The following is a 16,927-nucleotide window of genomic DNA, read 5'->3' on the forward strand; positions in this document are numbered from 1 at the left end:
AAACAACAGGCTAATAAAGTGGCTGGTACTTGTTTCACGATCATTAAATGGCTGCGGAAGATTATCTGGATGCTGCCTGTGGATACCCAGAAGACCGTAGTCAATGCGCTAATAACATCTAGGCTTGACTACGGTAACATTCTATATCTGGGCTCCAATTTAGCTGTAACCAGGCGGTTACAACTGGTCCAGAACTCCGCAGCCAGGCTGTTGTGTAAGATTCCTAGGACAGCAAGGATCTCGAATCACCTTAGAGACCTACACTGGTTGAAAGTTGAGAACCGGGTCCGGTTTAAGGCCTTGACCTACATGTTCAAGATCAGAGCGAGAACCGCACCACGGTATCTGCAGAAATTGGTTAGGCCCCACGTACCTGTACGGAATCTCCGCTCTTCATATGGAGCAACCTTCATGGTTCCCAGATTCAAACTGGCCCGAATGGGAGGTAAATCTTTTTCCCACCTAGGACCAGTTCTTTGGAACTCCCTTCCTTTAGCCTTGCGCAAAGAGGATAACTTTGTCAGTTTTAAGAAACAAGTTAAAACCTCGCTGTTTAATAAATAACTGTTTAAATAAATAGTTGTCGATCTGTTGTCAGCAGTTGCTTTCTGTGTTTTGTTCTCTTAGCCATGGCGCCGGGAAACCCTTTGTGGGTATCTGTGCGCATTACAAATGCAAAAAAATAAATAAATAAATAAATTTTGACTTTGCCATACGCCAGGGGGGGATTCGGTGTCCCGGATTTTTATCTTTATCATTTAATAGCGCAATGTTGCTACGGTCATGGATGGTTTCACCCCGACGCTCGTATTCCATATTTGAAACCAGAAACTGACCTGGTGCTCCCCCGCCCACTTTCTACTCTCTTGCCTATTGGACTTCCACGAGACCCCCGTGACATTCAGACGGTTTTGACTACTTGCTGGGCATGGGGTAGAAAAAAAAACAAAAAAAAAAAGCTTCACGAGCACTTGTACACAGTATTTTGTAGGTTACATGTCATTTAATGTAATGCAGTGCTACCGTCCCATGTGCTTGTACATATGAAGTTTAATATGTCCAACATGCTTATCGATTGAAACACAATTTACCTTCACAAGAAAATGTCTCCCTGGTTTTCTCCCCCTTTGGATTTGATCCGTCGCAACTAATTGTGCCAAGTGTACTTGACCGTCGGGGTGAAACCATCCATGACCGTAGCAACATTGCGCTATTAAATGATAAAGATAAAAATCCGGGACACCGAATCCCCCCCTGGCGTATGGCAAAGTCAAAATTTATTTATTTATTTATTTTTTTGCATTTGTAATGCGCACAGATACCCACAAAGGGTATTTTATAATAATACCCTTGTTTGAGACACTGTTGTTTGATATAGATTATTGTCCTTGGCTTCTTGGGGTTTATGGGCTACCTCCTGTAGTCTGATACTAATTTTACTTTTAGTCATACTTCTATCTGGATGGCCTTCATGGGCCATTTCAATTATACGTTCGTACATACCTTCTGGGGGAGCAATCCTATTTTTATTACACAAAGAGAGAGGGACAAGGGGCCAGTTTTGAGAGGTCCAGCGTACAGGTCCAAGAGACAGTTTTACAAAACAAGGGTACGAAGTTCCTCTGGTAGAGTGAGATAATGAATGAAACCCGTAATGTGATCCACAAAGGATCAACAGGGTGAGAAAGAAGGAGAGGTAGTGAAAGAATTAAAATAGGTCAGTTAATCCTAACCGAACTTTTATTATGAAGGTAAACTGCCTAGTTAAAAGTAATAACATAGAGAGGACCCAAACCTAGTCGTTAGGTGTCTAATAGTAGGGGTTCTACTCTCTGGTGATCAACAAGTTTCGTTTCATCGTCGTCATTAAAGATCAAGACAGTTCTTCAGGATCAGAGTTAAGCTATCTACACTAGGTAGTATGTGTATAACTACATACCCTTTCTTGTCTTGATAGACCTAAACTCACTGCACTCACTGCACAGCCTGTGTTCTGCAGTGGTCGGCGGGTTTTAGGACACCAATTCACTACCTCTCCTTCTACTACTACACACACTTGGCCTCTCACCCCCACTGCACCCACCGGCAGGAACAAAAGATCCCCGACAAAGAGCCCCGGTTCCGGGTGCCCATCGGGTATTGCAGCATCGACCTGACGAGGGGCAGGCTCAAATGATGAAGCATGACACCTAGCTTGCTGGGTGTGTGAGAGCCCTATTTCCAACAAGGAGAACTTCTCCTTCTTTCACACCCTGTTGATCCTTTGTGGATCACATTACTGGTTTCATTCATTATCTCACTCTACCAGAGGAACAATCATATTACCTCTGTAAATGTGGTAATTCATGACTGATAACTTATCTTTCACCACCCAGGAGAATTTGAGATTCTCTAGTAGTTCTGTAACCCATTGCAGATAATGTTTTTAAGATCATTAGGTATAGTGTCACTTTTCATGCATTTTTCCCATTCATCTTATTTAATGGCTGGGATATCAACTGAAAAAATTGTCTCATCGGGGGATAAAACTGGGGGTTCTCAATAGTGATAGGAAGTCTAGAGAGACAGTCGGAAACTAAATTTTCGTTGCCAGAAACGTAGCTTATGGTGTAGTTAAAACCTTGTAACCCTAGAATCCATTTGGAGATGCGAGGAGTCATTTTTTCCATGCTTTTAGTTGAGAACAAAGGGAGCAAGGGGTTACTCTCTGACAGAGTATACCTGTTCCGCAACGTTTTTTACATACTTGTACATATATTCAACCAGGCCTAGAAAGGATTTAAGTTCTTCCTTATTTGTAGGTGCAGGAGCCAGCTTGACTGAGTCCACTAGGCTAGATTTAGGTTTTATTCCTTCGCCTGATATGGTGTGGCCCAGATAAACCACAGATTCAACACCTATTCTGCATTTGTCCTCTTGTGTAGTGAACCCAGCTTTGTTCAGTTTCGTTAACACTTCCTCTAGAACCTTATTATGTTCTGTTTCTGATTTTCAATAAATCAGGATGTTGTCCTGATCCTTGTAAGATGTGCTGCATTATGCGTTGAAACACTGCTGTGGCAGATGCTAGGCCAAACGGCATCCTAGATGCCCCAAACGGAGTTATAAAGAAAGTAAAGGACTTTGAGTCAGGATGGAGAGCTACCTGGTGGTAAGCTGAGGAGGAGTTGAGAACGCTGAAGAACTTTGTCCCCTGTATGACACTGAGCATCTTGTTGATATTTGGGAGGGAATGTATGTCCACCCATATGTTTGACTTCAAGTCTCTAAGGTCAACACATAAACGAATGCTCTTCCCTCCTTTCTTAGATGCCACCACAATGGGAGACAACCATTCGGAGCTCTCAATACTCTTGATCACACCGCTGGCTTCCAACCTGTCAAGTTCTTTTTTGAGTGGGTCCCTTATGAGTATAGGAACCGATCTGGCCTTGTGGACAACCGGTTTGTGCTGAGCCTTGGGCTTGATCTTGTGTAGGAAGCCTTTCAACAGTTCTAATTTATCAGAAAACACTTAGGGACATTTCTCACATATTTCTTTTCCCATATCCGACCTCTCCACAAGATAAACCGGTTCAGGGGCATTAGGATCTAGCTTGATCCCCAAGTCTTTTTGGTGTTTCCACCCTAATAAATTTAAACCGTTTTTTGTGATATACACCTTTCCCAAAGTGGATCTGTCTTTGAAATTGATGTACATTAAAAGCATGCCCACAAGCGGTCTAGGATCATGGTTGTATCCTCCCGGTCTGATGTCAGGAGGTAATAAAGTGTAGTCTTTGTCCCCTGAGTTTTCCTGAAACGTGGATTCACTGATAAGGGTATATGGGGAACAAGAGTCAGCAAACACTACATACAGGAAGTCGTCTAGCTTGATCTCACATTTGTGATAGTTGTTGCTAGAAGATTCCATATTGTTAGCCACTTGAAAAACAATATCTTCATTAGGAACAGGTTCATTGCTGACCATTTAGGTGACGTTTCACCTTAATTTCTTGCATACCTTTGAAAAATGTCCTCTTTTATTGTGTTTTCTGCATGTAACTCTTCTTGCAGGGCATCTAACATTATTGGCCAAATGGTTGGGATTACCACACCTGTAACACTTAAATTTGTTTCCTTCAGTTTTTTATTTAACTACCACAGTAGATGATGATCTGTTCTTGTCATCTTTTGTCGATATTTTATTTACTCCGATATTCAACACTTGTTTGACATCAACTGCATCTCTCAACTCATTCATGCAAAATGCAGTATGTTCTATACTTTTCGCTATGTCAATAGCATTTTTTAAATCAGCGGCATCAGCTAGTAGTTTCTCTTGTATTTTCTTATCACTTGAACACCTAACTAGTTGGTCCCTGATAAGGGACTCAGTTGAAATACAAAAATCACAGGTTGAGGCTAATCCCCTCAATGCAGCAATGTAATTACATACATTTTTTTAAATGGTGTCGTTCTACCACCACATTAATCTTTTCCCAAAATTGAGCCTCTAATTACTTAAGAGTGTTTAGATAAACATCATGCTGAACATCACCATGTGCATCAATATTAACATCTTCACCCTCAATAATGGAATCAGGCAGATCATCAAAATTCTCTCTGGCATGATTTCCTAGGTTATGCAGAAGGATATGATGTTTACGTAAAGACGAAAACCTATCACCACCTATAGCAATCAAGTATGTCTCGAAAAGGTTTACCCATTTCTTTCATGGAATAAGTGTTTCTCCTGCTTCATTAAGAAGTGCATTTGGTTGGGACATTGCAAATGCTGCCATAGTGAAGAAAGGAGTGAGTAAGTAAGAATATAAAAGAGAGAGCTAAGATAGGTGTGAAGAATATGTGAAAGTAAGAAGAATGTAGAGGAAAATGAGGAATAGAAAAAGAGACGCAAACTACAAGTGAAAACTGTGAAAGAACTAGTGGAAGCGTTAATTTTTTAACCCACAGTGAGAATTCCTAAATGTATAACTAAACAGTTATCAAAATATCAGGTAAATACAAACGTCCGTAGTGAAAGGTACCAAACTGCAGCAATGATACCTTTGCGAATATTATAATGTTTAGGATACAGAATATAGGACCTATCACATAAGAATTCAATGGAACTAAACTAAAAAGGTGAAAGTATGTAAATAAGCTGTGCCTGTCAGCAAAGGAAGACACCTGATGAAGGATCAAAAGACACTGAAGTGAAGATAACAACGTGGAGTGCACACTGATTGTACAATACCCAGGCTGTGCCTGTGAGCGGCGAAGAAAGCTGTCAGGCTGTAGTGGAAAGGGATCCCAAGATAGAGGAATGCTGAAACATTTGTTGTAAAAGTAAGTTTAGGGATCACTTGTACATATAAAAAACTGTGCCTGTCAGCGTTGGCAGGCAATAGAGATAAGACAGCCTCTTCCTTGAAGTATTAGCGTTAATACCAAGGCTCAAATGGAGAACGCGGAGCGTCATGCTGCGTCACTTGACACTGCTGAGGAGAAAGTTACCTGAAAGGCGCCCTGAGTCCCACCTGAGGCTCTGAGTGGAGGGGGCGAGATGGCGTGTAGCGCTACCCAGCAATGGCTGAGGTAATTAGAGAAGGGCAGGGCTTCTGGCCTCTTCTCAAGCTCTGAGAGAAGGAGCAACGTGCGGCGTTACTCAGCAACGTCTCGCAGTAAAATGCTAAGAAGCATCAGGGAGTGCTGATAAGGTCTGAAGAGATAATGAATGTCTCTGGGAACCCTTCTCTCAATGAAAACAACAAGGAGCTCCAGAGGTACAAGGAGGAGGGTGCGCAAAGACGTGTCGTTGCCAGCTGAGAGAGATTGATGGAAGGTTCAACTCTACATACAGTTGAAGGGGAGAGAGGGATAGGTGTTGCGCAGAGAATGAAGAAGCTGTGCCTGTCAGCGATAAGGAATGCTGGCAGGCTGATATGGAAGCACACCGCACAGCCGAAGCTTGAAGTAAAGGTAGCTGTTCACGGAGGTTGAATACTGCTTTAGTACTTGAAGAATAGAGACAGCTCACAAAGGTAGAAATCTTCCTTTCTACAATAGTAGGCACATTGTAGCAGCACTCTTCACGCTCACTGGAATGATCTTCAAATCGGAATATGAGGTGGCACGTTGACAGCTGGTGAAAGAAACTGGGGAGATGATCCTAAGCTGCCCCCAGCACAGCATACCCTGCCAACTTAAGGCCAACAAAGCGATACCAAAGGGGATAATGGATGGGGGTTGAGGGTTTGATTTGCATCAACGCTTCCTCCATCATCCCCTTTGGTATCACTTTGTTCGCCCTAAGTTGGCAGGGTATGCCCAGACGTGGGTCCCTTGCTCACTTTGCCACTGGATTCAAGCTAGCCTGGCTGATGTCGGCTGATTGGCCAGACACCTGTCCCAGGATGCTTTTTTCCAGTCCAGGAAAGACATGGCTTGGTAGTTCGGGCTGGACTGTTCCCATGAGGCCAGGATCAGACTGATTTGCATATGGCCATGTCTGAACTGGGGTGGTGGAGTGAGCTAAAGAACGATGATGGATTAAACCCAGATCAGTTGACTGGGGTGAGTGTTTGATTTGCATCAGCGCTCCGTCCATCATCCCCTTTGGTATCGCTTTGCTCGCCCTAAGTTGGCAAGGTATGCCCAGACGTGGGTCCCTTGCTCACTTTGCCTCTGGATTCAAACTAGCCTCGCTGATGGAGGCTGATTAGCGAGAAACTGGTCCCAGGATGCTTGTTTCCGGTCCAGGGAAGACATGGCTTGGCAGTTCGGGTTGGACTGTTCCCATCAGGCACAGGGTCACACTGATTTGCAAATGGCTATGTCTGAACTGGGGTGGTGGAGTGAGCTAAAGAATGATGATGGATTAAACCCAGATCAGTTTACTGGGGGTGAGTGTTTGATTTGCTCTAACGCTCCGTCCATCATCCCCTTTGGTATCGCATTAAGTTACAAAACAGCATTTAAAGATTGTTTATGTGCAGGAAGTTGGACTTTTCTGCACATAAACAATTTTCCCCTGCACCAGATACCCTTGCTCTACTGTGCAAACATACCTGCGTTGGCGCTAGGCTGTTAAGCGTAGCGCCATCACAGGGGGAAATGCAGGGATGCACCATATTCTTGTAAATATGGTTTAGCCCTGCTTTTCTGAAGTGTCGGAGTGAGGGGTTAAGCCAGGAACACTAACGCCTCACTCCGCCACTTCCCTTATACATATGCCTCTGTGTGTTTCAAGTTGTAGGTGCCCTTCTATTTCTGGTGCTTTGCAGCTCAGATGATCTCAGAGTTTCTTGTTGCTCAAATGGGTATAATGTCTGATATTTATGTTACCCTCGTCTTCATTTCTTGATTTTGGCTAGCAAAAAAGTCTCACTCATAGTCATTGAATGTCATTCATAAATACACTGAAATTATGAAAATGTCACACACAGCAATCTGAAACCTTGGTAGCTATGAAAAAGAATTTATGATACAATATACAATACAAACATTCCTCCATCCTCTTACATCTCTAAATTGAGCATATATTGAAAATTGTAAATGCTGGAGAATTGAGTGCTCAAATACTTTAGTATGAGTCATTAACGTTCAGTAGAATTTAACAGTAGTTGGCACTCACTTTTATTATTACTTTTTTTTACTTTGTTTTTGGTTTAAAACACAGGAATACATTACATGATTGGACGACATGTTGCATGTATTCATCAAAATATTCCAACAAACATTAATCAAGTTTACGCATTACATATCTCCTACCAGTCTTGTTTGCCTGCGCATCTCCATTTCGACCGTAGGTGACACACATAGATCTCCCCTGTGTTTATTCCACTGTGACCACTTCCTATCCCATTTCTTGGATCATCCCCGAGCCTTATAGACCTCAGTCTCTGCCAGCATACATCTATCCATTTCTTTGACCCATAGGGTGACACGAGGTGGGTTTAAGCCCCCCCCCCCCAGCCCTTAGCCAATTCTCTCTTTAACAGCGTGTATCTCAGTGTTGGCACTCACTTTTTAGATTTGGCCTGGTTTACCTCACACGTTACTTTGTTTTTTCCAGGAGGTGAATTTCAACATGTTGGACACAGCTCAAAATGGACTCTTAAAAAGTGTGGAAAAGCTGCTTTCTGAAATTTACATTCCGGGCCTAAAGACAATGGACCATGGCTGGGGTGATGCTAGTGGGCCCCAGCGTTCAGCAAATATTAGGCAAGACTTTCTCAATTCACTGGATGGATTTGTAAGCGTTTTATCAGGAGCTCAGCAAAGCCTCGAGGAGAAGGTTTGCATTACTTTTTTTCTAGATGGTCATTACTCCATGACAGTTTAATATTTAAAAGCAATAGTTTAACGGTCACAAGGCCGCATGTATCAACCAATTTTGGGTTCGCAATAGGGGAGAGTCGCAGAAATAGCCCGTTTGCGAATGCAGAAAAAGGCTTTTTACATGTGTGAAACCATATTTAGGGATTCGGTAATTTGTTACCGCATCGCAAAATGGGTTAGCTATTCGCTGTTTGGAAGGGGCATGTTTAGGGCGTCCCTTCCAAATTGGGAATTGCAGCAGTATGTACAAAGGTTTTGTGGCTGTGAACCCTGTTGCAAAACATTCGCAATTTACCACCCACTTCAAGTTGGTGGTAACCCATTTGCAAACCCATTTGCAAATGAGAAGGGGTCCCCAAGGGACCCCTTCTCCTTTGGGAATGGTGGCGAAAGCCTTTTTTAAGAGCAGGCAATAGTCCAACGGACCACTGCCTGCTCTTAAAAATTGAAAAGAAAACTTAATAATTTTCTTTTTTAAACGGAAACCGTTTTCCTTTAAGGAAATCAGGCTGCATTTAAAAAAAAGTTTACTTTACTGAAAAATAATCACTGACGTGGTGGTCTGCTGACTTCTGCAAGCCACCATCCTTGTGATTTTAGCGATTTCTAGGGGGTCGCAAATTGTGAATTACCTCATTAATAATAATGAGGTACTTCGATTTGCAAGCCCCTACAAATTGGAATAGTGATTACCTAATTGCGATTCTCTGAAAATCGCAATTTGGTAATCGCTATTCCAAATGTTGATACATGTGGCCTACAATTCCGTCTTAATATACTTCTGACTTTTACCTCCGAGTTTTGGAGCATTTAGTCCTTCAATTCAAACTTAGCCAAAGAGGAACAGTTTTGGATTGCATTTTCCTTTCAGTCTGTTGAGAAATCCTTAAATTCCAGGCCGTTCACTGTTCGACTAGTAATGCAAATATGTATGTATTTATATATATATATATATATATATATATAAATATATATATATATATATATATATATATATATATATATATATATATATATATATATATATATATAATGATTTCCTCGAATTTCAAATTGGAAGTATACCGTCATTAACATAAATATTTAAAATGAAAAAAAGTGCATTGCAGTTTTCGCGTTGAAAGATTCTCTAGTAAAACAACTGCTTACATTTTAAATAAGACAGAAAAACAATTACATTGTTTAACACTTTACTTCAGGACACGTACGTAAGAGGACTGACACATCTGATCGTTTAGTTTTCACCACTAACATTGTTCTTACTCCGTTTTTCTACAAAGGTTAACCTGGAAAAATGTTCGACATTTGACTTGAAAAGCTTGAAGGGTCCTACTGACTATATAGATGTTGTGAATAGCACTGAGGCCCTGGAAAGAATCGAGACTTGTATGAAAGTGTGGATCAAACAAATTGAACAGGTGATTTTTTTTTTCTCCAGATATACGAAGTGCAAGTTAAATGAGAAATTATTCAAATGCCAGATGATTTCTGTGTTTGGTCCTTTGCGCAGGGGAAATGTTGACAGTAGCCAAGTTCCTGTTGTAAAACCAGGAGATCTACAATTTATTAATAACTAACTTTACATTAAATATGAATATATGATTTTACAACGCTTACCTGTACCACGCATGGCTTTACCACGCAAATTTTACTTCGCATGTGTCTTTACCACGCAGCAATTCATAACGCAGGATTCTACTCCGCAAATTTTACGTCCCTTCTAAATTTACATAATGATACTGATAGGCTACTAAAAATTATTTCAAAACTGCCTAACAAAGCAAAATATCGATATTTATAAAAAAACAATACTACAGATTACATTTTTCTTAAAACATTTTTAATTTACAATGCGCTTTATTTTTATTTTATTATGTATAAACATTGGATCCTTATCTCACCTCTCCACTGCCCTTCACGGAAACGAGCGTCAAAAAACGTTTTGAAAAAATAGAGATAGGACTACTATAATGAAGTACACGTCACGTCGCTGGGGAGGTTCTTTTCTTGATCGTCAGAGGCAATTAATATCTTTTTTTTGTCCGTTTTCTTCTTTTTTTTTCAATCCGCTTGTTATTTTTTGGGGGGGAGACCCCCCCAGCCCCCCCAAACCCCCTCAGCCCCCCTTGTTCTTTTTATAGTTCCCTTTTCTTAATTATGAAGGAGCAGGACGAGAGAACGAAGACTGGAAGGAAAGAACGTTGCGTGGTGATGACGATCGTGGAATGCACCCGCGTTGAAAAGACGTTTGCGGGGTAAGTGAATCGTACTAAAAGTCATGCGTGGTAAAGACTTCGTAGTAAATGATGTTTCCCATTAAATATATCTCCCTGCGACACGATTATGTAGTGTACCAATACTGGAAGCACGGGCAAATCGGCGAATGCCTCCATTAAATTTCATATAGAAGGGAGGCGTGGCTTGGACAGCCAGCATGGCAGACGCAGCTTAGCTGAGCTCCGTCCCCGCCAGCCAGAAATCCGTCACCTGATCCTGCCTTCCCCACTCTAGACTGACCCTGAGGGTAGCATCCTGTATCGGACGCTAACGGCTTCCCACCGGTGAAATTCCGGCTGCTTTGGAGCACCGGGGGCCTGGCGGCAGCGGACGAGAGCGGTGCGGCCTGGGTGACCTGCTGCAGCCAGGGAGCTCGAGTTTCGTGAGTCCCGGCTGGGGGAGAGTGGAGGCGCCGGGGGCATGGACAGTGTGCAGCGGGCCCGCATCGGCGGAGGTCCGCGGCTGGCCCAATGATCTGTGGTGTCTGGGGACCCCGCTGGCTGCGCCTGCCCTGGGGAGACAATCGGGCCCTTGGCCTCGGTGAGGAGAGAGGGTGGCGGGGCCTAGCCCGGGCAGAGCGGCAGAATACGGTGTTGAAGCACCCTCCCTGGGTGGTTCCCGACCCCCGATCTTGAGGTGGACTTCCCCGGACAGAGCTGACAGATCATGGATGGGGCCCCTGTCGCCTTGGAGCTCTGAGGACGGGACGGGGGAAGCGGTGGAGAGGGCGGCCTGCGCCACCGGCGGCAGCCGGGGACCTCGATTTTCGTGAGGCCCGGCGGTAGACCTGTGACGGCGCTGGGGGCCCGGCCCAGGCGGGGCGAGCACGACTTGATAGGGGCAGACGCCGGACACGGGCAGCCCTCGCTGCAGCATCTGGGGCCCCCACAGTCAGTGAAGATCTCGGTGTGGCAAGCGGGCCCCGGTGAGAGGCGAGGGCAGGGCAGCCTGGCCTGGACAGCGAGGTGGGAGCTCGAGATTAGAACGCTCCCCCCGTGTGGCATCCGACTTCAGACCTGGTGGTGGATGTTCCCGGATGGCGTCGGCCAGACGGCCCAGACAGTAAGGAGGTACGCGGCGCCCCCCCAGACGTGGGGACGTGGGAAGACCCTGTGGTCAGCAATCCTTGAAGGTGCCTAAGACCAGTCGAGCGGCGGCCGGGTCGGGCCACGGAGAGTGTGGTGGCTGTGTGAGGGGCCCTGGTGCCATTAGATCCAGCCCGGGCCGAGTCACTACCGGAGGGGGGGCTGCTGTCGCCGGGGGCCGGCTGCTGTGGCCCTGGCCCCACTTGCATCGGTGGCCGGTGGTGGAGCTGAGGTTTGGAGTGGTCACTATCTGCAGCCTGTAGAGAGTGTGAAGCCCTAGGATCGGGAGGAGCGGACTGGGGACACTATTGGCCATAGCGACAGCGGAGGGGATCCCTGATCGGCGCTTCGGCGGCCGGGCCGCGGTGGGTCCCGGGGTGGTGTTGCCGGCTACGCTCCTGAAGGTTTTGACGGCAGGTCTTTGTGTGGCAACATCCAGGCAGTCATGACATGCGGTACATCCTAAAACAGGCCAGAGCGAAGGAACCATTGATGTATGAAAATCAGCGTGTCCTGATCTTCCCAGATTATACCTGCATGGTACAACAACAACGGCAGTCTTTTACAGCGGCCAAGGCTCGGCTGTGTGATTTGAAAATACCATATGCCCTACTTTATCCGGCCCGCCTCCAGGTCATGTTTCAGTCCCGCACCCACTTCTTTGAATCCCCAGAGTAGTTGTTTGCTTGGACAGATGAAACAGTGCCAGTGAGAGTGCATAGACCTCCGGGCTGGACTCTGACTCCTCTAATGTTGGGCAGCAGGCGTGGCCCTCCCGGGAGGCGCGGCGGAAGGACAACTGGAGGTCCAGGTCCAGGCAGCGGTCTACGTCGGGCACTGCCTCAGAGAAGGAGAAAGGAGCTGCCGGGAATCAGATGAAGGGCACCTGAACGTTTCGAGGGACATACTGTTGGTATATTGTAATTGCCCTCCATGATGGTGTGTCGTGCTCTTGGGTATAGTGGGCCCCCAACAAAATGGGTGTGGAACATGGCTGAAGCGTTTAGATATCTCAGTAGGTGACTCAAGGGTAGCCGGGATGGGGGGGGGTTATTCACGGGCGGGGTTGTCCCCCAGTTTTGGGTTGAAGGTTTTTGGGGGGTAGGGTAGTCTTATGGGGATCCATTGGTGTGGAGGGTCATCGACCTCGTGTTGGGGGTGGAGACCCTGCTACACCGCGACAGGTACTTCATTGTTTCTTGAGGTATGGGGTGGGGAAAGGGGTTGGGGACAGGGTGGTTTGTTTGTTGTTGGTTTGGGGGGGATGCACGGTTCTGGCAATGTAGCAAAGGTGATCGAGTGTGCACCTTCATGGCGCGTGTTGTGGCTCTTCGATCCAGGGGGTCCTTGATGTCATGCTCAGATAGTAGGGCCAGTGGACCCGGGGGCTCGATTCGTGTCCTCAGCTGGAATGTGAGAAGAGGGGCAGTCTTGAGGCAGGCAAAGAGGGCGGGCGGATATAGTGCTGTTGCAGGAAACACACCTCCTTGGTAATAAAACACTGTGCCTCCAATGATATGGCTATCATCAGGTCTTCCACGCCGGTTCTACGAAAGGTTCCATAGGGGTGGCCATCTTGGTGCACCGCAGGGTCCCATATGTCCATTCCACCCATTGGGTAGATATGCAGGGCCGCTATATATTTGTCCAGGGTACACTAGGGGAGGAGCCCCTTGTGCTAGATTGTGTATATGCCCCTTTACAGTGGTCCCTTGTGGAAAAGATTCTTGCAGTATGGGCAGACATTCCAAATGTACTTGCAGTGGTGGGTGGTGACTGGAATGACGTCATGGACAGTGCACGGGATAGGTACCGGCCTGGGGGAGGGAGTGTGGCAGTTAGTTCCACCAAATTGAGTGATATGGTCAGGAACCTGAATTGGGTGGATACCTGGAGGCACATGCACGGCGCACAGCGAGAATATACCTTTCTCTCCGCAGTTCACAAATCTTTTTCCAGGCTGGATTACATATTTGTTCCTAGGGCGGCTCTGGGTAGAGTGGAGGCCGCAGACATACTGCTGCGCGGGCTGTCGGAACATTCCCCCACTGCGGTAGCCATATGTGTGGATAGGCAGAGACAGCCATTTGGCTGGCGTCTCTCCATCTGGCATCTGCAACAGGTGGACTATCAAAAGCACATGAGGGAGGCCATAGCCTACTATTTGTCTGAAAATGTGGGGACAGTGGCAGACAAGACGACACTGTGGGAGGCAATGAAACCCACACTGAGGGGCATAGATATAGCTTGGTGTGCTGCGGCTCGGAGGAGGCGCAGGGAGATCTTATACCAAGCTGAGGCGGAGATCAGGGACTTGGAGCATCGCGGCAGCATTGAGGGGGAGGACCAGATAGTTGGGCAGTTATTGCTGGCACAGCGGTCATATGCCTCGCTATTGTTGGATGAGGCGCGGCAGTTGTGGCTGGCGACCCGTAGTAGAGTATACCAATGGGGCGACAAATCAGGGACGATGCTCCATAGACTGTGTCAGGGCCTCTCTCAGGCTCAGACCCCCCCGGGGATTCAAGATGACACTGGGTCCCAAGTCACGGATCCCAAGAAGCTAGCTGAGGGCTTCGCGGCCTACTACGCCGACCTATATGCCCCGAAGGAATGCATTGCCGCGGATTTAATTGACAAGTTTATAGCGGATCTACCGCCGCGAGCAATTTCGGACGAAGCCCGAGACCGCCTTGAATTCCCGTTGACGGATGAAGAGTTTGGGGTGGCTCTAGGTGAGCTGAACACTGGCAAAGCTTCTGGCCCCAATGGCTTTCCAGCGGATTCTTTAAAAAAATTTCACCTGCAATTCGGGGCCCACTACAGGGCAGTGATGGGGGAGGCTAGGGAGCGAGGCTCCCTGCCCCCGGACTGGAGACATGCGGAGGTAGTGGTGTTTCACAAGCCCGGTCGGCCCCCGGAGCAGCATGCCTCGTACCGCCCGATTTCTCTACCAAGGTATTGGCCAAGGCGTTGGCTAATAGGTTATTGCCGTATATTACAGATCTCATTCACCCGGACCAGGCTGGCTTTATGCTTCAACGAGCAGCACGGTACAACAGGCGGGCTCACGTAGCGGTGGCGGCGGTTCGGTCTGCGGGAGTACAGGCGGCGCTTTTCCTGGCCGACATGGACAGGGCGTTCGATTCGCTCAGCTGGACATACTTGTTCTCGCTCCTGCCCCGACTAAATTTTGGACCCCACTTTATGTCCTATTTGAGGTTGCTATACACAGACTTGACGGCTTCGGTCAGGGTGGCGGGGGTCTTGTCCTCGAGCTTTGCTGTCGGGAGGGGTACCAGGCAGGGCTGCCCCCTCTCGCCCTACCTGTTCGCCTTGGCTATGGAGCCATTGGCTGCATGGGTACGTATAGATGCGCAGATGAGGGGGTTTGAGTGGGAGCGCGGCCCGTCGGATAGAATCGCTTTATATGCGGACGATGTCCTGTTTTTTTTAACGGACCTCAATAGGTCGGGGCCCCGACTCCTGCGCATCCTGCAGATCTTTGGCGAGACCTCGGGACTATATATGAACCCACGTAAGTTTAAACTTTGGGTGTTGGGGAGTGGCCCGGCAGTGGGGGACTGGGCCTCAGCGCTTCAGATTGCAGTCGGGGGCATTAAATATCTGGGGGTGTTTTTATCCGAGATCCCCGCTGTCTCCTGGGAGCGAAACATGGCGCCAGTCTGGGAACGGACCCGGGCAGATATTAAAATATGGTCCCGCATGCCCCTGACCATATATGGCAGATCGGCCATATTTAAAATGGTGGCCCTGCCTCGACTGCTTTACCAGCTGCAAAACCATCCCTATCCTATTTCACCTTCTTGGTTCAAACAAGTGAACTCCGCTTTAGGCCAATGGCCAATTTCTTTGGGTGGGCGGCTCGGTCCGTGTGGTGCTGCGCACATGCTTTCGGTCAACGTTTTGTGGGGGCTTGGCGACCTCTGATGTACTCTCCTACTACCAAGCTTCGCATCTTTTAGTATTGAATGAATGGTGGTATGGGGACAGGGGAGACCCAGCCCGTGCCCTGGAGCGGTTTTTGATGGAGCCCCATACATTACATACAGAGGCGTAAGGCATTGCCACCAGTGACACAGGTAGTGTTTGGCATTTGGAGGCAATCTTTGCGTCGGATGGGTTGGTGGCAGACCCTGACCGAAGAAACTCCCCTATGGCGTAACGGCCACCTGCCTGGCCTGGCAGCACTACAGGGCTTTACGAGGTGGGACGACATCGGGATATCTAAATTGGGGTGATGTCACGACAGGGACGTCCCTCAAGTCGTTCCAGGAGCTGAGGACAGAATATAACATGCCCCGCACTCAATTCTTCTGCTACCTACAACTCCGCCATGCACTGGCCCCACACCTGGAGGAGTTGACCTCGCTTCCCGAGTTTAGCCCTCTAGAAGCTAGGGTTTTCATGGGCTATATTGAGACCAAAAAAATATCACTCATCTACCAGTCCCTGATCATCCACTGCTCCTCCACATTGCAGAAGTTGAGGGAGACCTGGGAGGAAGATGTTGGGACACTGGAGGAGGAGGATTGGAATAAGGCTCTGGCAAGTCCCAGGGGCGCAGCCATATCTGTCCGACTTGGGCTAATCCAATTTAAATACCTACATAGGGTGTACTTCACTAGGCGGAGGCTGTGGCAGGCGGGCCTCATTGTATCCCCGGACTGTACTAGATGTGGTCGGTAGGTGGGAACTTTCCTGCACACGGTGTGGAGCTGTAGCCAATTAGACAAGTTCTGGAATGGGGTGTGGAGTGGATTAGATGAGGCACTTGGATGGGTGCTCCCACATACGCCACACCTGGGCCTTCTGCATGTGATGGATGGGGTGGGGAGTAACCTCTACAAGAGACACTTACTACTGCTAGGGCTCACAGTGGCCAAAAGAGATATAGCCAGGGTGTGGAAGGACCCGAGGGCCCCGTCACTAATAGAGTGGAAGAGGGGGCTAGATTTTTGCATGGGGATGGAGAAGCCCATATTTCATGCCCGGGGATGCCCTCGTAAGCACTGTAAAATTTGGAAGCGGTGGGCCGACTTCAGGGGTATATGGCTTGACCCCCCGCCAGAACAAGACCCAATTCTGGACATGTGAGAGTGCCGTGTTGATGGATGTGTGTATACTGATTGCCGAAAAGTTAGTAACCGTGCGTGGAGGGGGAGGGATCCGGGAGGGGGAGGGGCAGTTGGGGGGGGAGGGGGGAAGGCTGTTCTTTA

At 47.4% G+C, this 16,927-nt stretch overlaps 1 protein-coding gene across 1 annotated transcript in view; it reads left to right on the plus strand.

The window, feature by feature from the left end:
• DNAH5 (dynein axonemal heavy chain 5) overlaps positions 1-16,927 on the plus strand; it is a 5,174,212-nt gene that overhangs the window by 334,309 nt on the left and 4,822,976 nt on the right. Inside the window, exons 5-6 of the mRNA XM_078687662.1 lie at positions 8,060-8,281; positions 9,606-9,743. Of these exons, the coding sequence (XP_078543788.1) occupies positions 8,060-8,281; positions 9,606-9,743 (360 nt within the window). The remainder of the gene's footprint in view (positions 1-8,059; positions 8,282-9,605; positions 9,744-16,927) is intronic.

Source organism: Lissotriton helveticus, chromosome 4_1 (assembly GCF_964261635.1).
Source record: "Lissotriton helveticus chromosome 4_1, aLisHel1.1, whole genome shotgun sequence".
NCBI classification, from domain to species: Eukaryota; Metazoa; Chordata; class Amphibia; order Caudata; family Salamandridae; genus Lissotriton; species Lissotriton helveticus.